A 24,614-nucleotide genomic window follows, 5' to 3' on the forward strand; every position below is an offset into this window, starting at 1 on the left:
GCTTAACTATGCCTTGACTGAAGATCCAGAAAGAATGAATGAATGAATTGAGAAAAACATCTACGTCCTCAATGGGTTGCCTCTTCTCCTCACAGAAGATCAGAGTCCGTATTCATAAAAGATCTTAATGCAAAGAGTTGCTCCTAGTGAAAAAATTCCAAGAAATTTCTTAGAAATGTGGGTGCTTCCTCTTAAGACTCCTACGTAGGAATTTTTAAGATGAATTAGGAGGTTTCTGATAGGATTCTTAGAAGCTTTAAAAATACGGATGTTAAGAGTCTTTGACACTAAATGCCCAAAGTTGTTCTCAGGATTTAGCAGTCCTTTCCAAGGACATCAGGAGATGTTTGCCCATTTGTATGCTGTCAGTGTAAAGCACATAAAAATTCAAGACAAAGGGAAGTTTATTAACAGTGTTGGGTAAATAATTGCATTACTCCCTTAAAAAATAACTAATTATGTTACTTATGTTACGCCAGGCCAGCAGAGGGAGCCCTTACCCCCACTGACTGTTGCTGCTCCCTCTGCTGCCTCTATGGTTACTTCCTGTTTACCAGACATAAAAGCCAGCTCATCACACACACACATTGCGAAGTATTGATTTACATTTGTGGACATTACTGAGCATTTTTCCCTGTTTGTTTTCCCTGTTTTCATAGTCATAGTCTTAGTCAGTTTATTCCTAGTCTTAGTCATAGTTTTCTAGTTTCTGGTCTTCATTTCATTGTTTCCTTTGGACTGCTCACCTGGATTTTGACTCACGCTTGTTCTTTGGATTACGCTATTGGATTATCTTTGCTGTTTATGTTTGCTGGTGATCGACCCTGTCTGTTTTGACCTCGTCTAATAAAGCCTTGCATTTGGATCCCCACTCTCAGTCATCCCGTTTGTAACAGAATACTTCGCCACACCCGGATCCAGCGGCTTTATTCACCACCAGCAGAACAACCCATCAAGAATGGATTCAGCAGGAAGTTTGTCCAACCCCGTAAGTCTGCTCTGCTCCATCTTTCAAAATGGCCGTCCCATCGAGCATTATGTGAGGGATTTCATTGCTTATTGTTATCTGGCACCTTACGATGAGACCTTAATGAAGGAGTGTTTTTGGAGTGGGTTGGACACAGATATCGGTTACAATTTACCCGATGAGGACCCTAGTTGGACCCTCGCACAGTTTATTGAGTTTGTGTTGTCGCATTGTGGATCTCCGTTCACTGTGGGAGTACTAGAAGGGCCTCAGCACAGGATGTCTGCTAGCTCAGAGCCACAGCACAAGATGTCCGCTAGCCCAAAGCCACAGCGCAAGATGTCTGCTAGTCTCGAGCCACAGCACAAGATGTCTGCTAGCCCAGAGCCACAGCACAAAATGTCTGCCAGCCTAGAGCCTCTGCACAAGATGTCTGCTAGCTTCGAGCCACAGCACAAGATGTCAGCTAGCTTCGAGCCACAGCACAAGATGTCTGCAAGCTTCGAGCCACAGCACAAGATGTCAGCTAGCTTCGAGCCACAGCACAAGATGTCTGCTAGCTTCGAGCCCAAGCACAAGATATCTGCTAGTTCAAAGCCTGTTCATAAGATGTCTGCCTTTCAGGAGCCCGTTCACAAAATGGCCGCCTTTCCCGAATCAGCTTTCGGAAGGACCATCCTTCCTGAGTCCGCATTCAAGATGGACACCCGATTGGACCCAGCTCACAAGAAATCTACCACGTCTGACTTATCTCACAAGATGGCTGCCACCCCAAGGCCCGATCACAAGATGGCCGCCATCCCCAAACCTGTTCACAAGATGGCTGCCACCCCCAAGCCTGTTCACAAGATGGCCGCCACCCCCGAACCCGATCACAAGATGACTGTCCTTCCCGAGTCAGCTCATAAGATGGCCTCCTTTCCTGAGTCTGCACCCAAAATGGCCGCTCTTCCAGACCCTGCTCACAAGATGGCCGCCGTTCCAAGGCCCGTTCATAAGATGGCTTCCGTTCCTGAGTTCCCGGTCAGAATGGCCACCACGCCAGAGCCTGCTGCTAAGATGGCCGCCACGCCAGAGCCTGCTGCTAAGATGGTCGCCACGCCAGAGCCTGCTGCAAAGATGGCCGCCACGCCAGAGCCTGCTGCAAAGATGGCCGCCACGCCAGAGCCTGCTGCAAAGATGGCCGCCACGCCAGAGCCTGCACCCAAGATGACCGCCACGCCCGTGCTTGCACACAAAATGGCCGCCACGCTTGAACCTGCACGCAAGATGGCCGCCATACCTGAGTCTGTTATTAACAGGGTGGCTACAGCGTCAGACTCTCACCCTCCCAGGATGTATCAGAGACTAATGTCTAGCTTGGAGGACCCACCACTGCGGTCGGCTCGTTCAGCTGGTCCCTTACTGTCAGCCGAGCCAGCATCTGCTAGCGCCACGTCAACCAAGCCAGCGTCTGCTCACGCCACGTCAACCAAGCCATTGCCTGTGAACGTCATATCTGCTTCTCTCGAACCTGCACCAGCTGCCGTTCCTACCAAGTCAAGTCACGTCACAGTCACTGTCCCTGCCAGGACAAGTCAAGATACAGCTGCTGTTCCTGTCAGGCCAAATCATGTCGCAGCAGTCGTTTCTTCAGAGCCAAGTCAAGCAGCTGTTCCCTCCGAGCCAGGCCAAACCACAGCTGTCCCTGTCACGCCAAATCAAGTTACAGCTGCTGTCCCTGCCGAGTCGAGTCACGTCACAGTCGCTGTTCCTGCCAGGACAAGTCAAGATACAGCTGCTGTTCCTGTCAGGCCAAGTCAAGCCACAGCTGTCCCTCTCACGCCAAATCAAGTCACTGCTGCTCCTGTCATGACGAGTCAGGTCATAGCTACTCCTTCACTGCCAAGTCACATCTCCCCTGAGCATCCAGAGCCTTCACTCTCAAGCCATACAGAGCCAACGCTCCCAAGCCATGCAGAGCCAACGCACCCAAGCCATGCAGAGCCAACGCTGCCAAGCCATGCAGAGCCAACGCTCCCAAGTCACACAGAGCCAACGCTCCCAAGCCCCACGCCCAATGACCCGGAGGGCATTCCTCCGCCAACTGTGTTACCTGTTATGGCTATCGCCATTTTGAGTGTGTGGGCTGCACACTGTGCCCCAGTGGCCTCTTCTGCCCATGAGTCTGCCCACAAGTTTGCTCTGGAGAGCTCTTCTGCACGCATGTCCGCTGCGCCTATACCTCCTTCGGAGGTGGCGTCCATAGCGGAACTTCACGCTCTGCCCGCTCAGCCAAGGCTTCTCGCTCTGCCAGCACCGCCAAGGCTTCTCGCTCTGCCCGCTCCGCCAAGGCTTCACGCCCTGCCCGCTCCGCCAAGGCTTCGCGCCCTGCCCGCTCCGCCAAGGCTTCACGCTCTGCCCGCTCCGCCAAGGCTTCACGCTCTGCCCGCTCAGCCAAGGCTTCACGCTCTGCCCGCATCGCCAGTGCTCCCTGCTCTGCCAGCGCCGCCAAAATTCCCTGCCCTGTCTGCTCCGCCAAGGTTCCTTGCTCTGTCTGCCCCGCCAAGACTCCCTGCTCTGCCTGCACCGCCTAGGTTCCCTGTCATCTCTGTCTTGGCGTTTGGGGCCGTTCCAGAAGTCTCTGTCTGCCCAGGAACCGCCCCGAAAGTCGGTCCTGAATTTCTCGTCTGCCTGGTCACGGCTATGGAGGCCACGTTCTCCCGTGAACTCTCTACTTCTCTCCTTGCTCTGTCTGCCTCCTCTATCCCTGTTCTCCCCAGGTCCCAGTCCATGATGCGGCCACCTGTTCCGCCCTGGAGGGCTTCTACGCCTCCTGTTCCGCCCTGGAGGGCCCCTGCGCCTCCTGTTCCGCCCTGGAGGGCTTCTACGCCTCCTGTTCCGCCCTGGAGGGCTCCTGCGCCTCCTGCTCCGCCCTGGAGGGCTTCTACGCCTCCTGTTCCGCCCTGGAGGGCTCCTGCGCCTCCTGTTCCGCCCTGGAGGGCTCCTGCGCCTCCTGATTCGCCCTGGAGGGCTCCTGCGCCTCCTGCTCCGCCCTGGAGGGCTCCTGCGCCTCATGCTCCGCCCTGGAGGGCTCCTGCGCCTCCTGCTCCGCCCTGGAGGGCTCCTGCGCCTCCTGCTCCGCCCTGGAGGGCTCCTGCGCCTCCTGCTCCGCCCTGGAGGGTTCCTGCGCCTCCTGCTCCGCCCTGGAGTGCTCCTGCGCCTCCTGCCCCGCCCTGGAGGGCTCCTGCGCCTCCTGCTCTGCCCTGGAGGGCCGCTCCGCCTCCTGCTCCGCCCTGGAGGGCTCCTAAACCCCTTGCTCCGCCTTCGGCTCCGCCCTGGAGGGCTTCTACGCTTCCTGCTCTGCCCCGGAGGGTCGCTAAGCCTCCTGCTCCGCCCTGGAGGGCTCCTAAGACTCTTGCTCCACCTCAAAAGACTGCTCTGCCTCCAGCCCTGCCCTGGAGGGCTCCTGAATCTCCTGCCCTGCTCTGGAGGGCCTTTGCCCCACCTGTTCTGCCTCAGTCTCCTGGCCCCCCCACCGCTCCCCTGGACTGTTTCCTCCTGTTGTTTTTTGGAGCGTCTGGAAGCCGCTCCTTGGGGGGGGGCTATGTTACGCCAGGCCAGCAGAGGGAGCCCTTACCCCCACTGACTGTTGCTGCTCCCTCTATGGTTACTTCCTGTTTACCAGACATAAAAGCCAGCTCATCACACACACACATTGCGAAGTATTGATTTACATTTGTGGACATTACTGAGCATTTTTCCCTGTTTGTTTTCCCTGTTTTCATAGTCATAGTCTTAGTCAGTTTATTCCTAGTCTTAGTCATAGTTTTCTAGTTTCTGGTCTTCATTTCATTGTTTCCTTTGGACTGCTCACCTGGATTTTGACTCACGCTTGTTCTTTGGATTACGCTATTGGATTATCTTTGCTGTTTATGTTTGCTGGTGATCGACCCTGTCTGTTTTGACCTCGTCTAATAAAGCCTTGCATTTGGATCCCCACTCTCAGTCATCCCGTTTGTAACAACTTAGTTACTTTTTATGGAAAGTAATGCATTATGTTACTTTTGCGTTACTTTCCTGTTACTTTTTAAATCTGGGCAGGGCTTGCTTATTTGCTCTGTTTTAGCAAATGTAAACACCCTTTTACACCAAAAAGTGAAATGAATAAGCCTCACACTTAATCAACATGAGTCAATCACACCTTATACAATTCATCAAAGTGTAATTACCCAGTCAACCAATAATTAAATAATAAAAGGACAAAGAAAAGGATAACGCAAGTATATGCAAAAACTCACAGATCACAAAAAAAGGTTTCAATTTGAATTCAAAATTTAAACCTTTTGGAAAAAAGTATTTAGTCTGTAAATGCAAAAGTTTTCCTCTATAATAAGATTTTATTAATGCCATCACCTCTTCTGGGTACTTTTACTTGTTCAATACATAGATGCTTTTAAAGACACAAGTTGTGTTTAAAAGCATCAAAGTGAATTTTTTATTTATTTTTTATTACTTCTGTGTTTGGCAATGAGTGTTTTAGACAAAGCTTCATTTGACCTATGCCAAACCACAGAGACATTTATCATATAAATGATGTTTTTGGTGTTAGACGAAATAATTCCCTTAATCTTGAACTGTTCCCCTGAGTAAAGATGTCTAAATGTGTGGCATTTTGTTGTTAATATACTTTTTATTATAATGTCATTCCTTAAGATCTCTTTAAAAATCATGAATATAACTTAATTTATATTATAATGAAATAAATGTTCCTGTCAGAAATCCTTCTTTAAGACCAAATCTTATCAGAATATATTTTATCATATTGAAATGTCCTCCCAACTGTTTAAAAATCATTAATATAAATTGATTTGGTCAAAATTACACTAGAAAAATACATTTTACTGTCAGAAATATTTTTTTATACTGTCATTCCTTCAGATCTTTTTCAAAATCTGTCACGAGCTGGGCTCGAACCCGGGTCTCTGGTGTGGTGGTGAGGATTCTACCACAGAGCCACAGGAGAGATGGTGTTGGACCCAAACGAAACACTTGAAGCAGTATTCCAGAAGGTGAAGATTTATTAAGAAAGTCTTTGCAAGAGATAATTCAACAAAAGTTCTTCTCAGACAGAGGTATAATAACAATCAAAACAAAGAAAAACTCACAAGAGAAAATAAAGACTCCACGAGGGGAGAAAACTAAATCAGAGAACAATAATAACTCAAGAAATCTTACTCAGAGTAGCTTGGAGGACTATAGCAAAACCGGGCTGGAAAAACACAGGGTAGGGACTCAAAAACCGAGTGAGGAACCAGGGAAAAATAGACAACTTAAATACACTAGGGGAAACAAGGCACAGGTGACCTGGATTACACTAACAAGGGTCCACAAAGAAGAGCTAAGACAGAAGAAAACACAGGGGACCTCTAGAGGCATGGATACGAACTACAGGAGGGCAAGATGCTGACAGGACCCCCTCCTCTAGGAACGGCTCCTGACGCTCCTTCCAGAACACCCCGGCCTCCGGGCGCGAAACTCCCGGATCAAAGTCGGGTCCAGGATGTCTTTGGCTGGAACCCAGGAGCGCTCCTCCGGCCCGTATCCCTCCCAGTCCACCAGATACTGCAGTGAATTCTGGACCCTCCTGGAGTCCAGTATCCGGTGGACCGTGTAGGCCGGCTGCCCGTCGATGATCCTGGGAGGCGGAGGGGGTCTGCGTGGGGGGGCAAATGGAGAAGACAAGACAGGTTTTAATAATGAAACATGAAATGTGGGGTTAATTCTAAGGGAACGGGGAAGAAATAAACGATAGGAAACAGGATTAACTTTCCTTGCAATGCGAAAAGGGCCGATGAATTTCTGGGAGAGCTTCTTTGATTCGACCCTGAGGGGCAGGTTCTTGGTGGCTAACCAAACTCTTTGACCAGCTCGAAAGTTAGGGGCTATCCGGCGGCGGCGATTAGCCTGACGCTGGTATCTCTGGGAGGTCTGAAGAAGTGTACGCCTAGCCTTCCTCCAGGTCTGCCGACAGCGTTGGACGAAACGCCGGGCCGAGGGAACACCAACCTGTCTCTCCTCCTCGGGGAACAATGGGGGGGTATATCCGAACTGGCATTCGAAAGGGGAAAGCCCAGTAGCCGAGGATTTGAGGGTATTGTGGGCATATTCAGCCCACATAATGTAGGTAGCCCAAGAAGTGGGGTTGTTGGCTGCCATACACCGCAGAGTGGTCTCCAGATCCTGGTTAATCCGTTCTGTCTGACCATTAGACTCAGGATGGAATCCGGACGATAGGCTGGCAGTGGCCCCAATAAGCTTGCAAAAGGTCCCCCAGAACCTGGATGAGAATTGGGGGCCTCGGTCAGAAACAATATCCAAGGGAATTCCAAATATACGAAATACATAGTTCATGAGGAGCTCAGCTGTCTCCTTAGCTGAAGGAAGCTTGGGCAACGGAATGAACCGGGCGGCCTTAGAAAAGCGGTCCACAACCACTAAGATGGCAGTATTGCCCTGGGATGGTGGGAGACCCGTGACAAAGTCTAAAGAAAGGTGCGACCATGGCCTACGGGGAACAGGTAGGGGATGGAGCAGTCCCTGAGGGCGCTGATGTGTAGACTTTCCCTGACTGCACACGGGACAGGCCTCCACATAGACCTTAACGTCCTCCTTAATGGAAGGCCACCAAAATCGCCGTTGGAGGAAATCAAGAGTGCGAGCATTTCCTGGATGGCATGTCAAGGGCGACTCATGACTCCACTGCAAGACCCGGGCCCGGGCAGATTGAGGGACATACAGGCATCCCGCAGGACCATCCCCAGGATCTGGGTCTTGGACTTGAGCTTCTCGCACCACCCTTTCCAATTCCCATTGAAGGGGCGCAACGATCCTAGACCTCGGAATAATTGATTCCAAAGGTTTCTCCTGTGTCTCGGGGGAGTAGGCTCGGGACAGGGCATCCGGCTTGACATTCTTGGTGCCAGGTCTGTAAGACAGGAGAAAATGAAATCGATTAAAAAACAAGGACCACCGAGCCTGCCGAGGGTTCAGACGTTTGGCCTGCTGGAGATATTCCAGGTTCTTGTGGTCCGTGAGAACCTGGAAAGGGTGCTGAGCCCCCTCAAGCCAATGACGCCACTCCTCCAAAGCAAGTTTTACCGCAAGCAACTCTCGATCCCCCACATGGTAGTTCCGCTCGGCATTTGATAGTCGACGAGACATGAAAGCACAAGGATGTAATTTCCCATCCTCACCCCTTTGTGACAGGATGGCCCCTACGCCCGCCTCCGAGGCGTCCACCTCCACCATAAAAGGTCTTTCTGGGTCAGGGATCGAGAGAATAGGAGCGGAAGTGAAACGGCGCTTGAGATCCTGGAAGGCCCCAGCTGCTTCCGGACCCCAGTGGATCTTGAGTCCTCCTCCCTTGGTCAGTGCAGTCAATGGGGCCACCACAGAGCTGAAACTCTTAATGAACTTCCTATAGAAGTTAGCAAAGCCGATAAAGCGTTGAACCTCCTTAACAGTAGAGGGAATGGGCCAGTTGAGAACGGCCTCGACTTTCTTAGGGTCCATCTCTACATGGCCAGGAGTGATGATAAACCCGAGAAACTGAGCCTGGGTAACATGAAACTCACACTTCTCGGGCTTCACGTAGAGATGATTATCCAGGAGTCTCTGGAGGACCCTGCTGACATGACCTTCGTGCTCCTCCAATGATCCAGAGAAAATGAGGATATCATCCAAGTACACGAAGACGAATAGATTGAGCATGTCCCGTAGTACATCATTAATTAGTGCCTGGAATACAGCGGGAGCGTTGGTGAGCCCGAACGGCATTACCAGATACTCATAATGGCCTGTGGGGGTATTGAAGGCCGTCTTCCATTCGTCCCCCTGCCGGATCCGCACGAGATGGTAAGCGTTGCGTAGATCCAGTTTAGTAAAAATGGAAGCCCCTTGTAACAGTTCGAAGGCAGTGGCCATGAGAGGAAGGGGGTATCGATTCCGAACGGTGATTTTGTTGAGACCTCGGTAATCAATACACGGTCTAAGGCCCCCATCTTTCTTCCCCACAAAGAAGAAGCCTGCCCCTGCCGGGGAAGTAGAGGCACGAACGATGCCGGCTGCCAAGGACTCCTTAATGTAGGTATCCATTGCAGTACGCTCGGGGGAGGACAAGGAGAAGATCCGACCCCTAGGCGGGCAGGCACCCGGGAGTAGGTCAATGGCACAGTCGTAAGAGCGGTGAGGAGGTAAGGAGGTCGCCCGAGACTTGCTGAAGACTGCCTTGAACTGATGATAGTTTCTGGGGACTCGGGACAGGTCGACAGACTCTTGAAACTCGGAACTAGGGGCTAAGGAACTCTGAAGTGGGCAGGTGAGATGGCAGGTGGAACCCCAGCTCAGAATGGTGCCGGTGGACCAGTCGATCCGAGGATTATGTCTGCACAGCCAGGGGTGACCCAGGATGACAGGATACTCGGGAGAGTCAATCAGATAGAACGTTTCCTCCTGCTGGTGTTGAAGGATAGTAAGTTGCAGGGACTGAGTGGCCTCTGTTACTCTCCCTGGTTCCAGAGGTCTGCCATCCAATGCTGTTACTGCCTGGGGTTGAGGAAGAATTTGGGTAGGAATCCCAAGTTTCTTAGCCAAAGATAGATCCAAGAAGTCACCTGCAGCGCCGGAATCGATCATGGCCTGGACTGGATGCTGGTGGCCCTCCCAGGACAGAGTAGCTGGAACAGCTAAGACAGCGTTAGCAGGAGGAGCTCTAATTTTCCCCATCACAGCCCTCCTGTAGCTGAGCGGGGGCTTCCGTTTCCCGAGAGCTCAGAACAAGTAGAGCGAAAGTGGCCGGAAGCACCACAGTAGAGGCAACGTCGCTCCTTCATGCGACGTTCCCTCTCGTTAGGAGAGAGCCTGGAACGGCCCAACTGCATGTCTTCAGGGGACTCATGGGGCTGTTCAGGGGTTGGAGAAGCTCTGGATGCAGGAAAACGGACTGGGGAAACAGGCCTGCTCGCAGGAACTTGAGACTGAGATGCCCTACGGCGAGCCACTCTGCGTTCTCTCAGGCGATTATCCAGCCGGATGGCCATAGCAATGAGGGACTCGAGATCAGCAGCTGGTTCTCGGGTGGCTAATTCGTCTTGAAGAGGCTCGGACAATCCTCCCTGAAAACAGACCATCAGTGCCTCATTGTTCCATCCGCTCCCTGCCGCGATGGTCCGGAATTCGATGGCGAAGTCTGCAGCGCTCCGGGAGCCCTGATGGAGAGTAAGCAAGCGCTTGGAAGCCTCCCGACCACTGACTGGATGATCAAAGACTCGCTTGAACTCTTCTTCAAAGGCTTTGTAGGACTCACAACAGGCATCCTGGGATTGCCAAACCGCTGAGGCCCAGGAAAGCGCCTTATCTGAGAGGAGAGTAATTATATATGCAATCTTGGAGCGGTCTGTAAGAAAACTTGAGGGCTGGAGCTCAAAGGTCAGGGAGCATTGGGTGAGAAACCCCTGGCAGGAGCTAGGATCCCCAGTGAAGGGCTTAGGAGGCGGTAGTCGGGGTTCTGCAACTGAAGTAGGCCTGTTGCTACTGGGGGGTGAAGCAGAGGGAGGTGAAGCACCAGGAAGACGTTCAAAGAGCTGGCGTATGGAAGCCATCACATCAGCCAGGAGTTGAGAGTGTTTGGCCATCAGCTCCTCCTGACGACTGAGGACAGCTTCATGGCGCTGATAAGATGCTTCGTGCTGGGCAATCACCGCCAACAGGTCCTTGGAGCTGAGTGTTTCTGGGTCCATGACTGACTCGGTTTTTCTGTCACGAGCTGGGCTCGAACCCGGGTCTCTGGTGTGGTGGTGAGGATTCTACCACAGAGCCACAGGAGAGATGGTGTTGGACCCAAACGAAACACTTGAAGCAGTATTCCAGAAGGTGAAGATTTATTAAGAAAGTCTTTGCAAGAGATAATTCAACAAAAGTTCTTCTCAGACAGAGGTATAATAACAATCAAAACAAAGAAAAACTCACAAGAGAAAATAAAGACTCCACGAGGGGAGAAAACTAAATCAGAGAACAATAATAACTCAAGAAATCTTACTCAGAGTAGCTTGGAGGACTATAGCAAAACCGGGCTGGAAAAACACAGGGTAGGGACTCAAAAACCGAGTGAGGAACCAGGGAAAAATAGACAACTTAAATACACTAGGGGAAACAAGGCACAGGTGACCTGGATTACACTAACAAGGGTCCACAAAGAAGAGCTAAGACAGAAGAAAACACAGGGGACCTCTAGAGGCATGGATACGAACTACAGGAGGGCAAGATGCTGACAAAATCATTAATATAACTTGATTTGAGGTAGAAATTGCTTCAGAAAAATACCTTTTCCTGTCAGAAATCCTCATTCAAGACCAAATCCTGTCAGAATATTTTTTTGATACTGCCATTCCTTCAGTTCTCTCCAAAAATCATTAATATAACTTGACTTAGGGTCAAAATTACTTCAGAAAAATAAATTTCCTTTCAGACCGAATCCTGTCAGAATATATTTTATTATATTGAAATGTCCTCCCAACTGTTTAAAAATCATTAATATAAATTGATTTGGTCAAAATTACACTAGAAAAAATACATTTTACTGTCAGAAATATTTTTTATACTGTCATTCCTTCAGATCTTTTTCAAAATCATTAATATAACTTGATTTAGGGTCAAAATTACTTCAGAAAAATACATTTTACTGTCAGAAATATTTTTTATACTGTCATTCCTTCAGATCTTTTTCAAAATCATTAATATAACTTGATTTAGGGTCAAAATTACTTCAGAAAAATACATTTTACTGTCAGAATTATTTTTTTATACTGTCATTCCTTCAGATCTCTTTAAAAATTGCCCTTACAAATTGATACAAGGTCAAAATTACTTCAGAAAAATAAATGTTCCTGTCAGAAATCCTCCTTTCAGATCAAATCCTGTCAGAATATATTTTATTATATTGAAATGTCCTCCCAACTCTTTAAAAATCATTAATATAACTTGATTTGAGGTAGAAAATACTTCAGAAAAATACCTTTTCCTGTCAGAAATCCTCATTCAAGACCAAATCCTGTCAGAATATTTTTTGATACTGCCATTCCTTCAGTTCTCTCCAAAAATCATTAATATAACTTGATTTAGGGTCAAAATTACTTCAGAAAAACACATTTTCCTGTCAGAAATCCTCCTTTCGATGTATTTTTATTTCCTTTATTAGTCAAACTCTGTTGTACGATATTGATTGTGCATTTTTATTGTTTTCCTAAGCCACACTTTTATTTATTTGTATTTTATTTTATTTATTTTAAAATTATAATTTCTCAATTGTATTAAGCTGATCTTGTCTTTTTGTTCTGCTTTGTTTTCATCTTTGTAATATTGTCCTAAAACTCATAAAGTATAAAAATAAATAAATAAAAAGAAATCCTCCTTTCAGACCAAATTGTGTCACAAAATATTTTTTTTATATTGAAATGTCTTTCCAACTCTTTACAAATCATAAATATAACTTGATTTGAAGTAGAAATTACTTTGAAGTAGAAATTACTAATTTTAGAAATTACTAAAATTAATTTTCCTGTCAGAAATTCTCCTTTCAGACCAAATCCTGTCACAAAATATTTTTTTTTTATATTGAAATGTCTTTCCAACTCTTTACAAATCATAAATATAACTTGAGTTGAGGTCAACATTAATTCAGAAAAATAAATGTTCCTGTCAGAAATCCTCCTTTCAGACTAAATCCTGTCAAAATACATTTTTGTTTGTAAATTTTTATTTGAAGTAACAAAACCATGGTTAATAAAGTTTTTGTTTTATTTTTAATAAAACCACGGTTAATTTTCATAAGGGAACATTGAATCTCAGAGAGTATATTAAGGCAGATGTGTTGGGGATGGTGAAATTATTACAGACATCAAAACACGTTATTAATGTAAACAGGCTAAAAAGGTTTCACAGGATTATGAACGTACCTTAAAGTGATGCACATGCTTCATCTTGGGCTTTTGACCATTTGTGACCCTGGACCACAAAACCAGTCTTAAGTCGCTGGGGTTTATTTGTAGCAATAGCCAAAAATACATTGCATGGGTCAAAATTATTGATTTTTATTTTATGTCAGAAATCATTAGGAAATTACGTAAAGATCATGTTCCATGAAGATTTTTTGTAAAATTCCTACTGTAAACCTATCCAAATGTAATTTTTGATTAGTAATATGCATTGTTAAGAACTTAATTTGGACAGCTTTAAAGGTGATTTTCTCAGTATTTTGATTTTTTTGCACCCTTAGATTCCAGATTTTCAAATAGATGTATCTCGGCCAAATATTGTCCTATACTAACAAACCATACATCAATAGAAAGCTTATTTATTGAGCTTTCATATGATGTATATATCTTTTTGGTTTTGTGGTCCAGCGTCACATTTATGTCTCTTTTCAATCATGGTTGTCCATCAATTATCATCATTTGCAGTTAGTGTGTCTGAACCACATTCAGAAGATTGTCCATGAGGACCATGAAACATTTTTCAAAATGTTAGACGACACCGGGATGAAACTAGTGCCATACTCTTGGAAAATGCATGAAATAAAAAACAAATTTTAAAGAAGCTGGTGTGAATTTGTCAGAAATCAGTGCATCAACACTGATGAACTTCTTGAAGCAAAAATCACTGAATTATCCTTCTCAGACAACAAGCAGCTTGCCTTTGCCTATCAACCAGACCTTAATCAAAAACAAAATAAGATGCTCAAAACTTTTGAACTTCTGCTTGACAAATGTAAATGAGAAATATATATCTATGTCCTCAGTGGGTCGCCTCTTCTTCTCACAGAAGGTCAAATGTTAAGAGTCTTCGCTTCTAAATACCCAAAGTTGTTCTCAAGGTTTATCAGTCTTTTCTAAGGACGTCAGGAGATGATAACATTAATTTATCATCTTACCTTTCAACAAGAGTGAATTCAAAACTGTACATTCAACCAGAACAACAACAAATTACAGAAAATGTACTCACCCCCTTGTCATCCAATTGGTTGATGTCTTTCTTTCTTCATTTCTTCAGAACGCAAATACAGAGAACCCAAGAAAGTGCCCAGATGTGTTCTTGAAATTAAGGATGCATTGAATGCAGACTTGAGAGAGAGAGAGAATCAAGCCATTAGAAATCCTGGACTTCTTTCGATTTTTGTACCAAAGTCTACGTGCCAAGCATTCTCTTTCCATCCTACTCGATGTGCTTTACAATGGCCATTTTATCAGTCATTAGAGCAGTGTTTCTCAACTCCAGTCCTCGGGACCCACTGCTCTGCACATTTTGTATGTCTTCCTCATTTAAGGCACCTGATTTTGATCATCAGCTCATTAGTAGAAAGATTCATGAACTGAACTGAGTGTGTCAGACTCAGAAACATACAAAATGTGCAGAGCAGTGGGTCCCGAGGACTGGAGTTGAGAAACACTGCATTAGAGCACAGAGTGTCCTTTGTTCCTTGGCTAGTGCTTCAGAAGCTTTAGTTTGGAGAGAGGCTAGTACCTCTAGTACTTCACACCCTCTAGTTTTTGTAGATGGGTGAGCCTACCCTAAGTTGAAGGTCTCTCTGACATAATTGTAGGTCTTAGTTGAGTAGAACTGCAGATAATTTAAGGGTTGAATGGTATTTTTTATATTTGTCTCTTTTTAATATTTGCAATGTCCCATCAGGGCATTTTTCAAGTTTTGGTTCTTTTGCTGGTACTGTCTAGATTTCTTTTTAAAGTCTTTGATTTTTTTGGATTGCTTTAAGCAGCTTTCCAGTGAGGGTCTTTGGACTGCCAAAGCAGTAGCTGTGCTCATTTCCTAATGGAGCCTGAACAGGACCTGATTTTGCGGTTTCAGAAATGTCCTCACTAGCTCTGTTTTCTTTATTGCAGTGGCCTTCCTGTGGATCTGTTCCTGAAAAACAAGTTTTTTGTGTGTTGGAAATTTATATTCTCTTTATCTGTTATTCATTGCCATTATACTCTCTATACATGTCTAAATTAAGGGGAATGACTCTACCTTCTTAAGAGTTCCAGCCAAAATGTCAAGCTGATTTCTGCAATTTGTGTTAGTAACTGACACACAGTAGACACTAAAAGCTTTCATAGTGCTAAAAGGAAGTTTGTTTTTAATTTTAAACCTGAGTAAGTTATGTTTATATGACATTCAAGCTGTGCCTCCGTCATCGTAGATGAGCCCTTTTGGTCCTTCTCAGCAGAGTGAGATCCCATTAAAGTAGGGTACAACTGGTGGGCATCAGTGGTGCACCCTACTGCCAGGCGTCGCATAAAATGCCAAACGTCTAGGCGGAGGATGACATTGGGCCAGCTGAACCGCCTCTTCAGTTTAGTCTTTCCTCCGGTCTAGCTGTGCCTCTTATCGCAGTGACAGTCAGCGAAAGAGAGCCTTATAACAAGCATTGACAATTGACAATTAAACTACAAAAATAACAGAATTAAAAGAAAGGAAAGTACAGAAAAATGAAACAATACTATAATGATCCATTTACATACCTGCATTGAAATATAAGCTATCTGAGTAATGAAATGATGGGCTACATTGCACTCTGCAAGCGGCCTCTTTTTGTTGTGCATTTCTGGATAAGCTAACATTACCTTCTCCTTGCCAAGGAATCTCGTAAGAATGACATTGCATCCATATGGACCTCATCCCTCTTTCCTGTGGTGGACGTATGTGTCCCGCAGGTTACTCCACATTTTCTTCACTGCTTCAACTAACATCAAATAAAACAAGGCAAATTATTATATTACATTATTAGCACTATTCACTACGAATGGATGAATAACATTAGCAACAAGCTACTGTTTAACGAAAATGTTTGTTTTTTGATTTGAAATTGCTACCTACCATCCTGTTTTCCAAGATGTCATCTGTCACAATCTGTATCTTTGTATTCCGCACTTTGTTTGTCATAAAGTGCTCTGTGCTGCGAGACGAAGTGGATTAATCTGTCAGACGCCTTTTTGGATGTCGCTTTCGCTTGTACGGTGGCTCTGAATTGTCAAAACACCTCTCGAAATGCTTGTCACGGATGCGAAAAATGCAAAAAATCAAACCCAAGTTGATTTTTTTTTTTGAAGGACAAACATTTTGAACGCAGTGTGCAAACGTGATTGACATAACATGAGGTTGAATTAATCTTTTAACGTGCAAAAAAATCAGACTCAGTTTGCAACGACCTTTAGTCATTTTGCAGATGCTTTTATCCAAGTGAATGGAAGCAATCAAAATCAACAAAAGAGCAATGATATGTAAGTGCTATGACAAGTTAGCTTAACGCAGGTTTTGTAAAGTTATATAATAAATAAAAAACAGAATAGAAAAAAGAATACAGCAACCTAGTGTTTTTTTTTTTGTGAAGAATAGATTTAGAATAGAGGGTGCTTGAGTTAGAAAGTCAAATAAAGATGGAAGAGATGCATTCATTGAGCATGGATATGAAAAGCCATGTTTCTGAATGACAGAACCTAGTGATGCCATGTAGACAGAGAAGAGAAATGGACCAAGAACTGAGCCCTGAGGCACTCCAGTAGTTAGATTATGCGAATTAGATACCTCACCTCTCCAAGATACCTGTCTGAGAGGTAAGACTCAAACCACTGGAGTGCAGTTCCTTAGATGCAGCGGACAGATCCAGCTAGATTAGTATTGAAGATATGGAATCTGCTTTTGCCAGTCTTAGGGCTTCAATAACTGAGAGCAAGGCAGTCTCAGTTGAATGTAATTCTGGCGACCCATTTTTTAAGACTTGCGACCCACCTGAGGGTCATTGCAATCAAGAGCTTGAACAATGGGTTGTGAAGCATGTTCCAAAAGAAAGGGGATTTTCCTGATGTTAAATAAAGCAATCAAAAAGCATGTCTTAACTTATTTTGTATTTGACATGCTGCAAAAGTTGCTTTAAACAGAGCTCTTGGTAGATTGCGTTCATTATTATAGAAATTAACAGTTGTGTTCATACTTAGAGTGTTGTCAGTATATGATGAGAATTCTTCACTCCCAAAAATGCTTTTGGACTTGCTGTCTCACTCTAATTTGCCCTGTTTATTACAGGAGACGTCCACTTCCAGAACAAAAATTTACAGATAATTTACTCACCCCCTTGTCATCCAAGATGTTCATGTCTTTGTTTCTTCAGTCAATAAGAAATTATGTTTCTTGAGGAAAAAAATTCAGGAATTATCTCCATATAATGGATGAATGTCAATGGTGCCCCCAAGTTTGAATCATTTTAGCAGGTGTTTACAGTATTTGAGTAGATTTTTAATGAGACGCGTTTGTAGCTGGAGTTTTCCACCAAAATAAAACCTCAACTGCAGTTTCTATCAAAAAAAAAAAAAAAAAATAGGCTGGTTGGCTGATTTTAGCTGGTCAACTAGGATGGTTTTAGCTGGTCAGCAGGCTGGTTTTAGAGGGATTTTGGCCACTTTTCCAGACTGGTCAGTTTGGTTTTAGCTGGTGGTCTCCCAGCCTGACCAGCTAAGACCAAACTGGCCAGCCTAGGCTGGTTTTAGCTGTTTTTTTTCCAGCAGGGATAGGTTTATCTCTTGCAAGCAAGGACTAAAATGAACAGACACACACAAAGAAAATACTGTACAGGCAGAGCAAGCTCACAGTTTATTAAAAAACATATAAACATTGGGGTGGGGGTTTATGTCAATGTATTTCTGAAGGGAACTGACTTCAGAGAAGTTTCGATGGCATTTTTCCCCTCTTTTCACTGCTGTTTCGTAAGCGCCACCTGCTGTCAGAGAGTGAAAGACTGCTGTTTGTATTTAATGCACGTTTTAGCATAATTTCACAAAGCTAAAGTCAGACCATTCTGTTTTTGCTTCAAATGTTGAAATGATACAATCAAATCAACACGGTCTCACCCCAAGTCGTCACATATTGACGTTTGGTCAGGACCCTTTGGCGTCGCATTTTGATGCACAGGGTACCTCTTCAGCGTCATTTTTGGACGTGCAGGGTCCTCCACTGCTTTAAATAAGAAACCCTTGGCATCAATAAGCTGACGCGAAAGGCACTGTGAATTTTATCGTCATGATTAAATGATATATTGGGTAACAATATTGCCATTATTGCATATGTATTGGGGTGTGATTTTTCAATGCAAACAGTCACAACAGTTTTATTTATATTACACTATTTACACATTTACGAGCACGTAACCCAACCCCTGCCCCTAAACCTAACCATTTGTCAATAAAACACAGATATAACAGGCAGATACAACTACAGTCACAATTTATTTAAAAAAAAAATATGAATATTTCAAGTCTTCCGAGGCAAAACTATTGATTTGTGAGAGGAACAGACGTGATCGCCGTCTCCGTCCGCTGTAAAGCTCATCCTGTTTGCCGCAGTCCGTGCGTGAATTCAAAAAATGCCGCCCAGACAGCAGAAGCATTACGTCAGCCTTAGTTGTGAAATTCTATTGGCTCGTGTGCATCTAGTGACCGATTACGTCATGCTAATGTTCGGGCGTATCTTTTTGAATAAGAATGTGAGCACGTTAACGAAGTGGGATAATTTTTTGCGATTAAAACCTTATGTTTTACTTTCTTCTTCGCATAAAGATATCGTATGGCTTCAGAAGACTTGGAATGCAACACGACTTGTTTGTAATGCTTTTTTACTGCTTGTTTATGGTCAGTTTTTGCAATAAATACATGTGACTGTACTTATATTTGCCTGTGCTTTGTATTGTTCAGAAGTGGGTAGGTTTAGGGTAGGGGTGGGTTTAGGTGCTCCAGTCAAAGTATAAATTTATATAAAATTGTTTACATTTTTACAAATGCATTCAAACCAGTAAGACAAACAACTGAAAACAGTGGAGGACCCTTCACGTCAAAAAACTACGCTGAAGGGGTACCTTAAGCGTCAAAATGCGACGCCAAGGGGTCCTGACCAAACGTCAATATGTGACGACTTTGGAGTGAGACCGTGTTTATCAAATTTACATTAAAAACTGCTCATGCAACATGTGTGTTTTAACTTTGTTTGTAAATGCATTGGTTGGTTCTTTGGTCCATTATTAAATGTTTAGTTGTTGAAACTTTGCAATTGCGCTGGATTATATTTCGTTTTATGAAGCAGCGGCATAAATGCAGGAAGCGGCATGTGCGACTTTACTCTGTGCTGCCGTCTCCACTGGTTTCAAAACTCAAAGAAGTGCGTATACTATCCGTATATTGCCTTTTTTTCGCTTGACTTACAGTTTGCAACAACACAAGTATGAAACGGATTTCCAGGAATCCGATTTGAATAGGAACTCGAAACGGATTTGCACAAATTGGATTTCATGTAGTTTGTTGCTGTTCAGACTACCTAAACATGTTCAGAATTCAATCAGATTTGGACCGACACTCTAAATGAGTTGCAGTGAGTAAGAGACAGAGAGCATTAAAATAAAACCACACCCTCAATTCAATATTTCGTTTCAGCTGGAAATGCGTCACTGCACTGAAATAAACTCGGCAGCAACTTCCGGTTCACACGGACTTTAAGAGCTGACTTCTCTCTAATGTGAGTTCGCTTGTGTCTGTTAAGGTTTCTTTTTCGGCTGAAACTATTTCCACACTGTTGGCAAGTGAAAGGCTTCTCTCCAGTGTGAGTCCTTATGTGCTCTTTCAAAAGCTTTTTTTTACTGTAACTCTTTCCACACTGAGGGCATATGTAGGCTTTCTCTTCGAAGTGATTCCTGATGTGGTCTTCATAATTTCCTTTTCGAATGAAACTCTTTCCACACTGAGGGCAGGTGTAGGGTTTCTCTCCATTGTGGACTCTCAAATGGTAATCAAGGTTTCCTTTTCGGTAGAAGCTTTTTCCACACTGTTGGCAGGTAAAAGGCCTTTCTCCTTTATGACTTCTTATGTGGGCTTTAAGGCTTTCGTGTTGATGAAAACCCTTTCCGCACTGGGGGCAAGTGTAACGTTTCTCTCCGGTGTGAATTCTCATGTGTCTGTTTAGGCTTCCTTTACGAGTGAAACTCTTTCCGCACTCTTGGCAGGTGAAACTACTTATATTTCCTGTCTTTTTCCTCCCCCTTTTTTGCATGGAAGTTGTTTGTGAACAACTAATCGAATTCTCTTCAGGTGTTAAATCATGATGATTCACACATTGATCTTCCTCCTTGATTTCATTCAGTACTTCATTCTCTTCTTTAAGAGCCATCAAGTCTAAGGCAAAAAAACACAAATAAAAGTTAACCCTTGCTTAATGGCACAAAGCAACAGATATCAAAACCAACATACAACTAGACCCTATACCCACTAAGCTACAAGTCACTTGTGAACACTTTTTCAATGTTGCAAACTCATTATTTTCTTTAGGACATGTCTCAAACTCAAGCTCTTCGCCTCAGTTCAAGCGGCACATGAACCGATGATCTCTTCATCTTTACTAGTTATAGCACAAAATAAACATGAATGCACATCAGGTGTCTTGTTTCAACCGTGAAAAGATGTGAATATACACCATTTTTTAGGTTCAAGTCCACCAGCGTTAATCTACTCTCTTTTCTGGTTTGCTTGTCAGACCAAATGACAGCTTTGGCGTTATAATTGGCCAGATCGCCTGTTAATCAAACTCTCTGAGGGTCAGTTGAGAAGCCAAGATTGGGCAAAGTTCAGAAATAACTGGGCTAAAGAAATGCCTGCAGTTAATGCCATGTCCTGCACTTTTCACACGTCTTTTTTTTGTCATTTGGAGCAACCACTCGTCATGAGGTGCGACCAATAATAGCAATAACTGTATTAAATTAACAATAAAATATATTTCTGTGTTTGAAATATGAACAACTGCTACATTATGTCTAAGTAAATTGTATTTTTAAAAACATTTTTAGCAGTTTTATGCAATTTAAGGAAAAATGAGTCTGCTAACTACATTTAAAGGTGCAGTGTGTAGATTTTTGCGGCATCTAGTGGTGAGGTTGTGAATTGCAACAGCCATCATTGTGTCAGTGTTTCTTCGCAAGAACAACAGTGATGAAACGCAATCTGTAGAGCAGTTTCGCAATCTGTTAGCCGTTTAGGGCTACTGTAGAAACATAAGGGCGACTTCCATGTGAGGGGACCCGCGGTGTGTGTAGATATAAACTGATAATTCTAAGTTAATAAATACATAATGGTTCATTAAGTAAGCTCTATATACACTCCTGAAAACATAGTTATGTATACAGTATTATATTGCAACTCTGTCTAGAGATCATCTTAAATATTACACAGTGTACCTTTAAGAAGGCAACTCTGAAATTATAGAGCAAAAATATGAGATTATTATTTACAAAAACTCAAAAGAAAGTGTTTCTAAACACTTTAATTACTGAGAGCATCTGAAGAAATGTTAAGGAAATTAATTAATTTTAATATAAATCATGGTCGCACCACATGACATTTTTTAAAAGCTACAGCCAAATTCGTCTAGATGGGGGAAAAAAACACTAAATTCACTTTATTTGAAATTTTAATATGAATTTGTGTGCACAAAATTTGCAAATGCAAATACTTTGTTTCTAAACACTTTAAATACTGATCTAAAAAATCATTGTCGCACCACATATTTTTTCAAGGCTATGGCCAATTAATCGAGATGAAAAACACTAAAATCACTTAATTTAAACTTTTATCATTAAGTTATGTGTGCACAACTTTTAAAATCATCAAAATAGGTTATTGACCCTTATAACTGTTGTTTGCAATGTATTTATACTATAATGTGACTTACATAATTACACTATATAATATTTTTATTTTTGCATTGCACTGTTTTTTTCATTTAGCAGGGGCAATGAAAAGATAATAATAAAAATGGCGAAGAACATTTTCCCCTCATTGCATTGATTCAGGATATTGAAGTGTTAATGTAACACTAAATAATTATTTCGCATTAACATTTATCTGGTCATGTGATCTCTTCAAAAATATCTTTCATTTCTGGAGAGCTGGACATTTTACTAAGGATCAAAAGATTGAGTTCAGCTTTGAGAATGAAAACCAACCTGTTTGTTCCTCAGTATCTTCATCTTTGACTCCAAAAGCTTCTTCAATCTTCACATCTTCACTCTCCTCTTTAATAAACGCCATCTTTATAACAGTGTCACATGGATCTCAGTTGAGTTTATCTGTGTGTTTAAGATGAGAATAATGAACAGAAAGAAAAATAATTTCAAACTAAATCTCTGGTCACTAGTTTAGTAGTCACTATAGTAAGGGAGTCAAGAGTTAATGTAGTTAATCAGCTCACTGCCATGAATCAACAAATTATAACAGCAATTTAATTTAGAATAATTATTTGAATTCAGTATTTACTAATTTGTAAATTATATTTGAATATTACACTTTAGTGAAAACATTTGCAACATTTTCATTTGTCATTGCACGTTTGTGTTTGTTGTTCTCGCTGCATTTCCAGTGTTTTGAGCAGCAGGAGTCGTCAGTGAGCGGCGATTCGAATCACTGAATCATTTTGGGAATCATTTGATTCAATTGACTCGGAGTTTCGAACAGCTCTGTTTCTACTTGACAGTGACTGAATTCGTGTTTACAATCAACTGATTCACCATTTACAGTGAAATGAGACGCATAAAAACGTAATAAGAAAAAAGCATTATGTTACAGTCAGCATAATTAAGCTGTTTACATCGCTTTTAAAAACGCTTTAAATGGTTAAAAACACCAACCTTTCTGCAGCCGAATCTCAACAAATGCAGGAGCGCAGAGCTGTCTGATGACGTCACATCAAAAACCAAAACAAAAGTCCTGTTCGGTGTCGACTCGTCTAAAATCAAAAAGTGTTCATAAAGTGTTATGTTTTTATCTACTTCAATAAATATGCATATTTCCTCACATTTTACAGGACAAAAAAAGAAAAGATAGAGCTGTTAAATAAAAACAAAGTATTCAGTTTATTTGGTCAGCTTTATTTTCTTACAAATACAAAAGCAGCAGTTATTCTTTTAATAATACTTGACCATCTCCTCTTCATTTATCCGTGGTGTCAGTTGTTCATTTCATTACTCCAATTAAGAAATGTAACAGGTTTACAGGATATTTAATTATTTGAAAAGAGCATCAGACTATGCTGAAAAAGACACTGAATGATATTTAAAATGTCAAGTATTTGTAAACTCGTGTAGCTTACACCCATGAACCTTTTACGCTTAAAGCTTTACCTTGATTGAATCGTGTTTTTATACTTAATTTATAGCTACTGCAACTTTCTTTTTTCTTTCTTCTGTCTTTAATTTTTACATTTTGGTCGTGGGACACCATGAAGATGAATAATAATAATTTACAGTTTTCATCTCTGATAATATAAGTTACGTATTAACTCTTAAGCATGTAGATGTCTTTTTGGCGGGAACTGTTCCAATGATGAATTATAATTTCGAAATCCATTGATTAGGGCTTTTCATAATCCTGGTTCACGACTATGTAGTAGTGTTGATTAATGGATTGACACATGGTTTGTCTAAAAGCATATCAAAAGCTCTATACAGACAAATAAACCACATAAAACTTGATTTTCACTACATGAGGACTTTAAAATTTTCCGTAGTCAATTTTCTTGTTATTTGTGCCATTATTTTATCCCCCAAAATGAATGTATTTTGTGTTTGGAAAGCTGAAAGACATTATCAGAATATCCAAGCAACATTATTTGTAATTTGCATTGCCCTTGGTAGACTGTGTTCAGCATTATGGAAATGAGCTGCTGTTATTTAATTTGAAAATTGTCAGCAGATCACTAAAGAATTTTTCCCCCATCGAAGGACCAGACTTTGATTCCTTTTATACCCTTTCGACGTTTTTGTTCCTCAGCAGAACATGTTCACAGTATGGCACACAAACTGTCTTTTACATATCTATTATTGCACCCCATTCCTCCCCCTTTCCAGTGGTGCGCTTTTGCTCCTCCATAAAAGCCTATCTTCACAAGCAAATCAGCAAAATTTAACGTGACTTTTATAAATCGGGACATGCTTGATTTATTAAAGTTTCTTTGATGTTGTGTTTTTAACAGTGCATAAGAAAACTCCCGCTATTCTGTGTTTTGGTTTCTCTATTCAGAGACGGTCAAATACACGCAAAAATATTTCAAAATGAGGCACTTGGTGATTATTCATGTAAATCCTTGTCAGTTATGTCTTAAATTATCATAAACCGTTGAGAATTATTTTCAACAGTATATTGAATCCATGTGGCACTTAAAGCGGCAACAAATAATATTCATTCAGCCGTCTCTGTGCTTAATATTAATAAAATGTAAAAATGCTCTTGAATGAAGGACTTTTGTAGATTTAATAAGAAACAAAGCACGTTTAACTATTACTGTGAAGACGCCGTTTTATTTTACATTCAAATAATTACATTACATTTCTGTTGTATTGTTAGACTACTTTAGACTTGCAGGAAAGTATTCAGTATTTTATTTTTATTTTTTTTCCTGCTAAATGGCTATCTTTTAATTAATCACTTTTATAAATTTTGGGCCCAGTCATAATCGTGTCAAATAATCGTGATTACAATATTGACCAAAATAATCGTGATTATGATTTTTGCCAAAATCGAGTGTACAT

The 24,614-nt window shown here is 42.6% G+C and overlaps 2 protein-coding genes across 2 annotated transcripts; one reads left to right on the forward strand and one right to left on the reverse strand.

Annotated features, from left to right (window-relative positions):
• Positions 1 to 479: 479 nt before the first annotated feature.
• On the forward strand, positions 480 to 6,022 carry LOC141332918 (uncharacterized). Its single transcript, XM_073837880.1, has 3 exons — positions 480 to 2,543; positions 2,739 to 3,616; positions 5,888 to 6,022. Exons 1-3 carry the CDS (start codon positions 959 to 961, stop codon positions 6,020 to 6,022), a joined length of 2,598 nt encoding a protein of 865 aa, XP_073693981.1. The 5' UTR covers positions 480 to 958.
• An 11,618-nt stretch (positions 6,023 to 17,640) lies between these two features.
• Positions 17,641 to 22,158, reverse strand: LOC141333967 (uncharacterized). Its single transcript, XM_073839120.1, has 2 exons — positions 22,035 to 22,158; positions 17,641 to 20,211 (listed from the first exon to the last, which is right to left on the reverse strand). The coding sequence occupies exons 1-2, from the start codon at positions 22,117 to 22,119 to the stop codon at positions 19,460 to 19,462; spliced, it is 837 nt and encodes a 278-aa protein (XP_073695221.1). The 5' UTR covers positions 22,120 to 22,158; the 3' UTR covers positions 17,641 to 19,459.
• Between the last annotated feature and the right edge of the window lie 2,456 nt (positions 22,159 to 24,614).

The sequence above is a fragment of the Garra rufa genome, chromosome 4, assembly GCF_049309525.1.
Source record: "Garra rufa chromosome 4, GarRuf1.0, whole genome shotgun sequence".
Lineage (NCBI taxonomy): Eukaryota > Metazoa > Chordata > Actinopteri > Cypriniformes > Cyprinidae > Garra > Garra rufa.